Here is a 13,699-nt window from a genome sequence, read left to right on the forward strand (position 1 = left end):
TTCGCACAGATAACCTGGTGGACCGTTTAATCATCTTTAGTTCGTGAACGTCAATCATTATATCTATTATTTCTATACCTACGTCCTATAATAAATAATAAAAAGGAGTTTTTAAATAAATAAATTGCATTAAAATAGTAATTATACACAACTGCATTATAATTTAAATTATGCTCTCCATATCACCTTAAGGTGATAGATAGGCTTTTGTATTTTTTTATTGGGCAAGAGTGTGCAGTTAGGACGTGTTTGAACTTTCTGTGAACGACAGGCTTAAGGTCGAATAGTGTGGCATTGGTGCGGCTTAAACCCGAAACCTCCCGGTCTGTAGTTCAATGCCATGGTCGCTTAACCACACTACCGATAAAACACTATTATCAACAAAAAGCGAGTACTCTTACTTTCCAATGTTTTGCAATATCCTGCAATAACTTTTGTTCGTCTTCGTCATCTTCATTGAGTGCCGAATGCAGCGAGTGTAAATCTATCATTAACATTAATATTTAAAATAATACAACACTGTATATATATAAAAAGGTAATTACCGTCTGGCAAATGTCCAGTCATAAAAATATTTTTTATTGCATTCGCTCGAACCATTTTCGGGATAGAGTCTAAAACCACGCTTGTTCGTCGAACGTTGTTGTTTAGCCGGGCACCCAGTTGGTCCGAGTATTTTCTTAAAACAAATTTAAATTCTAAATTTCTTTTTAAGATTACTTTGTGCTTTAAAATTGTATTTTTTAAGGAAAGTTTACCTCTTAAAAAAAACATATAAAATACACTATACTACATGGTATTTTAGTTTCTTCCCCAACTTACCCTTGAGGTACTTCACTTTCCACTTTTTCACCAAAAATAGCGACCCCTATAACATTAAGCTTCTTAATAGCCGTGACTGTTCTTTGTATGGCCTCTTGGGCGCCCTCATGAGATTCAACCTCGTCCCTGTCACGTTTCGCAATCATTCTATCGTGGTATCGAGCGTTCTGGTTTTCCAAAGAATTTTGCGCAATTGCAAGCCAGTCAATTAGATCAATAAGTAGCTCGTCTCTTAAACATTAACCTAATTTAGTACTTTCCCTTTTGCAAAACTTAGTATTTACGTTTAAGAAAATCAAAGTAATAAAATTGTTAATGCTTTAAACTAAGCTTTCTCTGAATATGACCTTTTAAAAAATCAATAAAAAGGCTATTTAATTGTTTTTTAAAATTTTAGATCACGATATTTTAAAACAGTTTATGTGTTGTAGACTATCTAACTAATAAAAATGATGCTACTACCTAATTTTGGAGGATTGTCCAAAGATGTCTAATAACCCAAACATTTTATTTTTCTCCTCCGCGTTGGGCCCATCATCATCGGGGTCTGTTATAAGACATTCCGTGGGAGGTTTAAAAGCAAACGTGTTAGCTTCCGACGTTTCTTTCGGGTCTAACCTTGCCTCGGGAAGCTCGGGTGAGATGCCAATGTCGGATAACATGTTTGTTATACGTTCCAAAACATGCTCCAAATGAACTGTTATAATCTAAACAGGAAGTAAGCTTGTACTAGATTACCAACTTATATTTTGTTTAAGGTTCACACCTATAGTCTTCTGAATAGCTACAGTGCACTGCGGATCACAAACAAATTTTTAACTCTTTCTGCTTTTGTAATAGTTTGTTTAGGTTCAAACAACTTTTATTTATAGTAAAACCAATTTTTTGTGAGTATTGGACTTAATTAAGTTAGGTTACTTTAATGTAACAATTTACTTTGACAAATAAATCCTTAGTTTATTTAGTAAAATATAATCTTACTTCCAGTTCTTTATTTCGTTGTTTGTTTGCCACTTTTCGGGCAAAATCTTCCATTGCATCTTGTGTGAAAAACCCACTGCTTTCTGTCTGAATATCTGATGTAGTGATCTCTGTCAAAGATGATCGGTTAGTGTGCATTTCCAAGCCCAACATCTCTGCCATTAAAAAGCTCATTTTGATTTAAAACTGTTTAAATCAAGCAAAATTCAGTAAAAGCATTTATTTTTTTACATTCTTGTCTACAAAACTGGTCAAGTTTTTGTTGTTAAGAATAAATGTCTGTTTATTTCGTCATAGTGGACCTACCTAGTATATTTGATTCTTTTTTTTGAACTGGCATGTTGTATTTTTTTTTCATACAGCATAACTCTTTTACTTAATTTTAAAATACAACAGAAATGAGTTTGATCCGGTTAAGTTATTTAATTTAATCTTTGAACTGTGACAGTCTCTTGGCTAAAAAAGCACACCAGCGCTTTGGAATTCGGGCACTTTTTCGTAGACGCTTTTGCTAATTCGTAAAATTCGTTTTTGCCTTCCAAATAAGAGAAAATAAGAGATGAATAGTAATGTAACAGGTTCAGTCAGTTTTTTTCGTAATGAAAACTTAGGTTCAGTCAGTTTTTTTCTTAATGTCAGGCTTAGCCGAAATGCAAACAAAAAGTTAGAGCAATTGATAGAACTGTATTCTGCCTTGTTTTTGCTAATTTTTGCTAATAGAACTGTATTCTCCCTTGTTTTTGCTATTTTGCTAATTCTTAAAATTCGTTTTTGCCTTCCAAATAAGAGATAATGAGAAATGAATAGTAATGTAACAGTCACATGGCTAGTAAAATAGTTATTAAACAACTTTGCAAGTTATTAGGTTCACTCAGTTTTTTTCTTAATGTCAGGCTTAGCCAAAATGTAAACAAAAAGTTAGAGCAATTGATAAAACTGTATTCTGCCTTGTTTATAACTACCTAGTGACTATAAAAACGTCTACATTATAAAAAATCAATAATTCATGAAGGTATTCGAATCCTAAATATGTAACTAAAGTATGCAATAATTGGTTTTACGCAAATTGTGTATTCCGTCTATATTTTAAAGAACGTTATCAGCGTTTTTTATTAACGCCTGCTAAAAATATAAGCAATAAATAAAAGAAATAAGAAAATAATACACACCCTTAACTTAGAGTTTAACCCATTTATAATTTTACAAGAAAATAAATAACAATATTTTGGGAGAAGTTAAAGTGTTGTTATATTGCACATATTGTTTTAATTATGGATAAAACTCTTCAAGTAAGCACAAGAATAAAATATATTTTTAAGAATTGTCGATGCATTTTCAGGTTTGAAGCTGCGTTTTTTATATTTTTTTAATAAGCACCTAGATTTTAAATCCAGTTTTGCTTTAAAAATACGTAAAAACGCAGCTTTAATTTTAAATTATCACAATTTTAACGTTTTGTAATAAATAAATGCTATATAGAATAATAAGGAACTGTAGAGTAACAATAAGGAACCAGAAATAAATAAAATATCGACAATTACACTAATGAGGATAGGAAAGAGATATATTGAAGAAAAAAACTTTGAAGGTAAAACGATTTTGAAGAAAAATTCTGTTTAAAAAATTGAGAATAACTGTGAGAAAATAAACAAAGAGTCCATAAGCCGTTTAGATTTACCATAATCTGATAGTTAAAATAATTAAATTACTGGATAGATTTGCATTAATAAAATATACATATTGTTTTGTGTTTTTGTTTAGAAAAAGAAGACAAAAAGTCTACACAAGATGAATTTGCATAATGTTGTTCCTAGATTTCGTACAATTATCAAAAATGAGCGCTAGTTGTCGCTTCTCCGTTTCTTTGCAGGCGTTCATAAAGCGCGCGACGTCTATTGAATTTGTCAAGTTAATATCATCAAATGGTCAGAAAAGATAATTTTTGCATTTAAGAGTTATTGCTTATATGTTAAGCCTTTTGTTGTGAGGACAAATTTACGTCTTACTAATTCAATATAAAGTTTATGTATTTTTTCTTTATTTTAAAGTTAACCTAGTTAAATATTGTTATATGTATAGTGTAGAGTATTAATTATGCGCTTAAGTTATAAATATTTAAATGTGCGAATTAATCTTGGATTAAACTAAAAAACTAATTGTGAAGCGTTTATAAAACAAAAAAAAACACAAAAAAAACAGTTTTGGTATAGCGCAAGCACAGTGTGTATCTGACTTCGACCAATTCTTTTAAAAGCACAGTGACAATTTCGGTTGTGTGAGCGCGCTTACGACACCTTACGGTCAAACAAAATAACACGACATGAAGAAAACAGATAAGGTAGTTAGCGCGCTCACAATTATCGTCACCTAAAAAAGGAAATAAATAATAGTGCAAAATAATTTACATTTAAAAACTATTACCGTAGGTTCGCAATATTCGGTTGCAGGTTGCCTTAAATTAAGTTGTTTGGAGAAAACCGTAATTTCTCTAAAGCATAAAATAATAAATAAAAAATAAGTGCACGCGTATACTCTCCATTTGACCTATTTTGTCACCTAAAAGCATGTTGACCCAGCGTTCAAAAGCTTTGATGCACCAACCAATAAAAACTTGCTTGTTTGCATTTTCATGCACGTTTTTGTCACCTTGCAAGCTGTTGTAATTGAATCATTTCTTGTTTGGTTATTTCCTTGACAATCGACTCTTTGCCATGCATAACCGTAGAGCCGGCAAAAAGCACCAGCTCGTTGGTGTCCTTGTGTTCTTCCTTAGCTGGCACGACAATAATAGGCTGTGATCTACTAGGCCTCCATATCAAAGTCTGTGCGTTGTTTGCGCTCGGTTTCACAAGAGCACTGATCGGGATTTGGCCTACGTAAGTACTGTTACTATTATTTTCCTCGGCTATGCCCCTACGCTTTGACCTAACCGGACTACTGTTAAACCTACTTTTTTCACACGGACCGTTTGTCACCAAGGGTTGTTTTTGCACTCTTGGTGCCACAATACGAGCTCTTTGTCCAAGTTCCCGAGTTGGATCAATATCAATCTCGAGGTAGAAGTTCCATCGAACAGTCTTAAGGACGATGATGTCCTTGGTTGTTTCGTTGATCGCAGCCAACCATGTAATAAAACTTTGATCCCGAACAATTCTGGTAAGATGAGCGTTCGTACCTTCGCTTACCGGAATGTCCCACGTGACAGATGGATAAAAGTTGTCGTTCATCTAAAAAAAACTTAGTTATTTAACAAGGGAAACTTGATAACGTGTAAAAACCCATTCGATTTTTAAAAATAATATAACTAAGCAATATAAATTTTTAAAAAGACATACTGTCAGATTCATTCTTCTGTAGTTGTCAGTTGGGCCAACAATGGTTGCTATCTCGGTTGTGTTACCATACCAGGGATATGATACTCCGTCACTGTCGCTTACTGCAGGTATTCTTCCCGATTTCAGCGCTGGAATTTCCCAACTTGAACTAAATAATAAATGAAACGCGTAAAACTTATTTCTCGTGTTATATTTAATTAAATAACAAAAAAAGTTTTTTTATTGGTTGGTGGTATATATTACTAGACTAGTAATATCTTAAACATGAATTTAACTTATAGATAGTTATCGCTTTTATTAGGTTTGTTTTTAAAACACTATCTTATTTTTTTACTTGTTATCACACTTTTTACGGTTATTATATTGTCTCTGTCATTAATCTCTTATATTCTACGTAGGCTAATCGCAGTCTTTTAAATGACTTAATGTTAGTATTATGAAACGTTCTTATGCAGGATGTACTGAATAAATGTGGTGGCAATGACGTCATAACCTATTAATATAACCATATAACGTATAGAAGCTGTTGCGTTTCACTTAAGAGTAGGGATGTCGTTTTTTTACATAAAATTTGTCGTTACCTGATTCGTTATTTCTCCGTTTTCTGGTGTTTAAAAACATTATTAAAATAAGTTAGCAGGGGAATTTAATAATCATTTACATATCGTGTTAATTGCTTTTTTGATAAATTGTTTATTGCGTATGTAAACAAAAAAATATTTTGATTTTAATATTTTAAATCCTAACCTAATGTTTATATTTTAATAAAATTTTTAACGATTAGCAGCGAGATCTATTTTTGGAATTATTTGTAATATTGTTGCGGGGAAAACTAAATATGGTGGTGTCCATGATCTTTGAGTGATGTCACATAAATAGATTAAACATTACCGCACACACAAAAAATATGTTGCAATACATATTTATTTCAAACATATTTCAACAAACTTTTATGTAACTTATTAATAAGAATAACTTAAAATGTTTTTATTTATTTATTACTTACCAGCCAAGGTTTCCGTATTGGTTGATAAACTTCATATAGTCACATGCTTGTATCCAGCCTACTGTCCACGTTTCCCTTCGTCTTATTGGGGGCATAATGACCTGGGCACTTGCTCGAAAATAGGGTGTACGATACCGCAACACAATCGGAGAATATTCTTCTATTACAGTGGGGGATTGATCAATGGTAGCCTGTACCTCGCTACATATATTCGTCCTGCATGGCCCGACTCTGGATTTGTTAGACACGGAGTGAAAACAGCCCATGTCAGATCGCTCCGGAGTTAGAATACCCAGCGTGCTTGTTCGCTTGGGCGACGCTGATTGAGCGGCGTGCAAGAGTTTTCCGAACACAAAGGATGCGCTTAACTGGTTGGTGTGTGAACCTCCGAATAAGAGGCAAAACGCGTCACAACAATGTCGGTCGCTGTGAGCCGATGAAGTGCTTTCCTCGCTGTGGTGGTGGTTATTGGATGAAGTGTGTACCTTGCTTCTTGAAGAAGATGAAACCAAAGTTACTCGCTCTTTAAGCGACGTTGAAAACGGCTTCTGTTGTTGTGTTTGACTACTAGGATTTCTTAGCTTATGCTCTACTGAGCTTTCTTGTTGATTTCTGACTACTTTTTGGCGAACAATTCTTGAAAGATATTTATGAGTTTCCTCTTTGCTTTCTCTTTGAGATGTTGTATTTAGGTTTGAACGTTCGCTTTGACAGTGGTCACAAGAATTTTTACTAGGAGAAATTCGACAGAAACAACGGACGGATGCCGCTATGTCTTTATCGACTCTGCTTTGGTTTCCAGGCAATTCAAAATGTTGAGTTTTACCTGAACGACCTGCTCTAATAAAGGCTCTTTTCTGTCGCTGTTTTGATGCGTCTTCTTTCGTAAAGACCACGTCGGAGTTGTTTTTCTCTACAGGATATGCGTTTATTTTATTGTTTGTAGAAATTTGAGGCAAAGTAACACTTTCTCGCGTTGTTTTGCGTCGAACCGACGACTTCGAATCAGATGACGTTGTTGTAACGCAACGATTCGGTAGCTCAAACAAACCCGTGACGTTTGTTTTGTTGACCGCGCTTTTCAGCACAGTATCTTGCGTTGTTTCCGATGACGTTAAGTTTTGCCCCCAAACTGAACCTAGCTGATTATTAGCTAACCAACTAGGAAGCCTACTACCAGTCGCAGCGTTTGCGTTACTGTTTAATGCAAAGTTGTGGATATCAGGAAGCCGTTGTTGAAAACGGCCAGCAGTTTTAACACTTCCTATGTCTTGGTTATGTTTTTGGATTGATGATCTTTTGTGGGCAGCCGAGGTAAAGCAAGGCGGTGCACTATTCACTCTGGGTATTGAAATTTCTTTGTTCAAATCACAAGAATCTGTGATTAAATTTCGGTTATGTTTTTTTAGGTCGGCGTTACTGCGTGCCTGATTAAAAACTGATGTTCCTATCTTATAACGAGGAATTCTTCTTGGAGGTGAACTTAAAGGATTGTTATTTTTCTCCCGATAATGTGAAAAATTTTCTAATTCAAAGTCAGATTTTGGTAACTTATGATGAAAAATATTTTCGTTTAAGTCTAAACCGGTTAAATTATCGTTGTTGCACTGATTTTGGAAAGTCCACTTCGAGTTATCCTGATTACCTCGAAGTTTCAGGTAGGACAAAGGATTTGTGTTGTAACTTCTTGTTCTAGATGTAGTGAGCTGGTCAGCAGTTAATATGTAATTATGATGCGGTTCTTTGTTATAGTAAATGTTATTGTTTAGAGTTTCGTTGTCGTCAGATGGTTGTGAGCATGGAGACAGAGAAGCGTTGTCGTTATTTTCGTTGGCGTTTGCTAAAAAAATTACCAAATTTTAAAATAAAATATCAAAAAGTAAAGTTTAAAAAAAAGTAAACTGAATAAGAAAAAGTAACATATTAAAGTTTATTTTAATTTATGAAAGCTTAATTTAAATTATAAATAAAGGACTATTGTTTTAAATATTTTATTTTTAACAACAGCCTGCAAAAAACAAACATAACTTTACAGTTAGTTTGCAAACAGACATTACTTAAATATTTTAACACGTGTTATGCAAACCACATTTAGGTCTTTTAACTTCCTAAACAAATTTTGTATACAATTAAAACACATGTTGCTTGTCGAATTGACTGATTGTTTAACTATAACGCTTTTGTGTAAAAAATTTTTGATCAAGCAGTCAGCATTCAGTTTATAAAATATTAAGATGGGAAGATTGGATACCTGTATACTCTTTATGTTGAATTTCTTTTGTGACTTTGGGTCGTTTGTTGTTAATTTTCTTTTGTTTTATTGACCTTTTGCGAGTGAGTGTGTTCTTGAAAATTATTTCTCTAAAATTTAATACATTTTGTTTTGTGGATGATATTTTTTATAAAACCAGGGTTGTTGTTATTACCCCAACGGTTGTATGTTCTAATTAAAGTTTTCGATATAATTTGGTCTTTTTAAAAAAAGGATTAACTTACCGTTGTTGGTGTTTGGCAAAATTATTGGCAACTAATTTTTTTAAGTCCGAATTTTTATTCTTATGAGCTTGCTCGCTCCTTAACAAAAATTGCAGAAGTTCCTGTAAAAGCTTAACGCAAGGTTCCAAAGTGTTTATATGCTGAAAACTGGGTTGTCTTTGTTCAAGTAATCCTTGTTTTTGACCTGAATATGGTAGGCCGATGGGTGAAGTCCGTGTGGTTAGTAAAGTACCTCGTTGACTGTAACATTGGTCGTTCATTTAGATGAGCGGGGCTGCACGGGTGAGTTCATCCACTAAGATGGACTTGACCGCTAATTTGGAGTCAAATTTAGAGTTAACCATGTCATAAAAACACAGGCCTAATTTTATCTAAATACAAATTAGAATTATAGTTTTTTATTTTACTACTTTATCAAAAAGTTACAAAACAGTTAGGCCCCATTTAACATTTGCATATTAGTATATATTTTGGTATGGCAAAGAACATATGGAGGCTCTTTTTGAATGTCGGTTGTTAAAGTATAGGAAATGGGAATATGTTTCCGGGTTCCTTAAGCAACCATTTAACTTGTTTACCTCATGCAATTTGTTTCTTATTAAGCTTATCATGAAGCCATATACTTATTTTGATTCACAAAATCTAATAAATCCAAGGTTGACTATAAAAGATTACTAGTATAGTCTTATATTAGTAAATAAATCTTTCTTGTTTAGTTAACGAAATGTTAAAATAAATACTGGCTACATATGCATAGCTAGAAGTTTTTACGGTTTATCTATAGATCATTTATAGAAGCAGAAATTCTAAAAATATACTTTTAATGTTTCTCTACAGAAACATAAATCTAATTTTAACAGAGTAAACAATAAGCTAATTTGAACACTTCCACACAATATTAAGTATTTTAGATTAACTGTGCGCTATAATGTCTAACCACATATTACTAAAGAAGTTACTTTGTGCTTTTTTCAATCCTAACAGTTAAATTAAATTTTCCAATCGATTCCTTGTAATGCATTTACGAAAACCTTGTTCAGTTGGTTTATACCCTTTCCTTGTATTTTCAATTCGAAAAATCATTAGTAGAAATGCAGTCGTTTTAACAAGTTAAGTGTTTTAACATTCTAACTGCCTTTACACGTACATGTGTGTTATAATACAATGGTATCTAAAAGAGGATTACAATCACGCATGTTGATTAGTAATGCAGTTCGCAAACCGTTTAAGTTAATGAGTTTAAAAATTGATTACCAGGTTTATTTTGTTATTATTTTTTTAACATTACACACATATTGCATAGATAAGACTTTCCGTGATACTTTATAAAATAAAGTAACAACTGTACTATCACTAAAATATAAATTCCACTTATTTTCTACGCTAACTTTAATTTCACTGGACTGCTATCAACTAAGTTTTGTTTAACGTTGGTTTAATTGCTTAGAGGTTGACCTAGATCACAACGATAATCAAACGCTTTGCCTACTTTCTATTAAACGCAAATTCGAGTTAAAATTTTCACACTTAAACGCGAGAATCTATTTATTTCGAATTCAAATTATTTTTGTTAAGACTGTCCGCGGTGGTATTTAAAATTTAATTATCACAGAGCATTTAAAAATGCCACGAATTTTTTTTTCTTGTTAGCTTAAATGTTTTAGTAGTATTAAATTGCAGCTGCATATAAATACATATTCGTGTGACAATTTATTGTGTTAATACGTAGAAGCTAGGTCTTTTGTTTTTTTCTAATTTTTTTTATTATTTTAAATCAATGATATTACCCTTTAAGTTACTCTGCGTTCGTTTTTATATTAATATTAATGAAGTTTAAATTAAGGGATATGTCGTTTTTAATGATGTTACTTAGGACAATACCTTTGCTATATAACATAATGTTAATATAATTATTGATAATATAATTATTGAATATGAAACCAATAACAAATTTTAATTTTGTAAACACCTAAACTTTTCATTTTAATTATCCGAAAAGTTGACCATAAAATGCATGTATTAATTTTTCCTAATTCTTTTTTTTATTTTTAGTTTCTTTTTTTATCTTTTTTCTAATTTGTTTCTCTTTTACGTTTTCTCTTTTTTCCATCACCGGTCTTACATACAGCTGGTCAGTTTACAATCAGCTTAGAACAGATGCTTCAGTAATTGCGAATATTTTTACTGGTTTGTTTATTTTAAATAACATGTTTTAATACGCGAGTGTTAATGTTCAACAGTTACACACCTTCCATGATACATTAAAGAAAACCTTAATAATTAAATCTACCCAAAATTGAAAAAAAAGGTAATTCCGCCTTTTAGAAGAAATAGTAATTCTTTACAAAGTATTTAACTGTATTTAAGAAGTAACCTTTAGCCGACTTAACATAACATTCTATGCCAATATGCATGCTGTTCTATTATGGATTGAATCTACATCCTATTTCAGTTTTCATGGGTATATTATGTAGGCCGGATAATACGTAAGCGGATAAGTATGTGTAGGAAATTCCTATATTTTGTTCAATGGTGTTATGCGGTGTACAGGCGTGTGAGTTGATTTTATATTATATTACAGTGGTCACTACTTTACAAAAAAAACGCCACTGGTTTTAGTTATAATTTTAAGTCAGTCTAATCTTCTCTTTTAACCTAATTTTTATCTTTTTCCATAAATTAAGTATATATATATTTTAAATATATTTTTTTCTCCATAAATATATATATATTTTAACGTGGTAATAACTTTTTAACACTTTTTTGCATTTGTTATTCATTATTAAAGATTTAAAACTATTAAAAGAAGACGGTAAATATTACGCCAATTATTAAATATTACGCCATTTAAATCAATAAAATCCTTTGTTTTTGTCAAAAATATCTAAACTTTCAAATTACTATTCTATTCTTTTGATGTTACTTTACTTCTCTTGGTAAAAATAAAAGCCAACCAACAACGTTATAGTCTAAATAAAGGAATATTAGACTGACTGTATTCTGTATTCATTCTTAACATCTATCGAACAACTTTCTTTTCTGTTAAATAATTTTTTACCATAGTTTAATGTTACAATTCTATTACGTAAATACTTTTACACCAGTTTGGTTATTAATCATTTGTTTGTTACATTATATCCAATCAACTCTACTTTCCACCTCGCTCTGGCTCATGACACGCACTCAATGCTAGGAAGTGACGTCACAGCAATCGTACTGTGACGTAATAATATAGACCAGCGTTAACGCTAAGTGAAACAAACATATTTTTTTAGTTTATTACACGGTGACTATGATTTTTACACAGTTTGTTTTTGATATTAAAAAAAAAATTTGTGTACAAAAATGACAAATTCTTGTTTGGTATTGAAGTTATTAATGAGTATTTTTAAACGTCACCATTTTTTTCAATTTCTGATGAGTGAAATTTTTGGCTATCCGTTTTTAATTTTTCTTACAAACAAATTTTGTTGCTGTATAATAATATTTGCTTCCGGTGTTATTCAAAACATTTAAAACTAAGCTTGTACAATATGGCAAACTTTACTGTTTAGATTTCCTATACATAACCGGTATATCCTTGCATAACGTATTTTATTACATAAGCTATTTAAAAAAAGTTAAACAGTGTTTTATAAACAACAATGTATACAGTCTGCTGTGCGCTTTATATGTAAATAAAGCATTAATCACATTTGTTTTCAATACCACAACAATACCGTGCATTAATTATTACGCATTGAAAAATACCAGCGACACGCATATAGATTTTCAATATTTTTTTACGTGTAACCAGTTATAAATCCGATGCCGACCGTGTGTTCCAGCAGACGGCGATCGACCGATTTTCAATTGCTTGAAACGTATTCAATATGGCATAGTTAACGGCGGCTTCATAGTAATAAGGATTTGTTTAATTTTTCCCGGAGATTGAAAGAACGTAAGCAATCAGGGCTGTCCCAACACACATCAGTCTGTTACTGTATTGGCGATAATTAGAATATTTTTGTTAATGTTATTTTCGTTAACTACTGTTTCAACTTGGACAACTCATTTTACCCTATTAGTAAACAACGTAGCAACTTCAAAACTCGATTGCGGTTTTCGGTTTTTGGTTAAATTGAAAATATTGACACCATACTTTTATTCGAAATAGGTGCCATGTAAAAACATTACTCCTTAAATAAACTTATTTAACTGCGATTTGTTTTTTTATGTAATGTTGTTTAAAGATCATAAAAAAAATAATGACCAGTAAAAATAATATTAACTTGAAAATACGTGTGCTATAATAAGAAGCTATTTTAAATATTAACAACAAAACTATTTTTTAAACATGATAATGCTTTTTACATCTTAGCTCATAAGGGCTTGTTTTTTTACATTTAGTCTTTACTGTAAATTTGTTTCCAATTACATTTAATACATATGCCAGTGGGTTAATATGTGCTCCATTTATTAAAGTGTGTGAATTGCTCCATACAATTCAATAGAAATATGCGACTTCCGTGTATATAGTTGTGCACACAGGTTCTGAACTCTTATTGGTCAGCGTATAAATGGGCGTTCTAAATTTCTATAAAAAAAAATTTAATTATAAATTACCTATAGATATCTATAGATTCTAAATTGATTCCGTTTGTTCTTTGTTTTATAGGCCATACACCAAGAAGCTACTAAAGCTGAGTTAAAGTTCAATGAGAGTGGGACTCTTTAAAATACAAACGGTACGTCACTAAGTATGTCGTTTTAAATACATTCTTATAACTCTATCTAAAATTAAGTAGACATTTAGACATATAAGTAATACCTTAAATTTAAACTAAGCGAAACTAGTTATTTGTACTAAAGTTTTGATTGTATTTTAAGCTGGCACAATAAGCTGTTTTAATATTGCTTTAAACCTGATTTATTATTTTCTTTAACTCTATATACTGCAAAACAATCAAGCTAAGGGGTTTTCAAGGCGTGTTTTTAGTTTTAATAATCCCAAGGTTTTTACTGAGCTACGATCGCATGCATAATTTACCAGGCTTCCAACGAAATAACGGCTGTCGTT

The 13,699-nt window shown here is 31.8% G+C and overlaps 1 protein-coding gene across 1 annotated transcript; it reads right to left on the reverse strand.

The window, feature by feature from the left end:
* Positions 1-2,886: 2,886 nt before the first annotated feature.
* LOC145741217 (uncharacterized) lies at positions 2,887-9,083 on the reverse strand. The gene is made up of 5 exons (XM_082558764.1): positions 8,641-9,083; positions 8,396-8,505; positions 6,145-7,984; positions 5,139-5,286; positions 2,887-5,030 (listed from the first exon to the last, which is right to left on the reverse strand). Exons 1-5 carry the CDS (start codon positions 8,898-8,900, stop codon positions 4,446-4,448), a joined length of 2,943 nt encoding a protein of 980 aa, XP_082414890.1. The 5' UTR covers positions 8,901-9,083; the 3' UTR covers positions 2,887-4,445.
* Positions 9,084-13,699: the final 4,616 nt, after the last annotated feature.

This window comes from Corella eumyota, chromosome 2 (assembly GCF_963082875.1).
Source record: "Corella eumyota chromosome 2, kaCorEumy4.1, whole genome shotgun sequence".
Lineage (NCBI taxonomy): Eukaryota > Metazoa > Chordata > Ascidiacea > Phlebobranchia > Corellidae > Corella > Corella eumyota.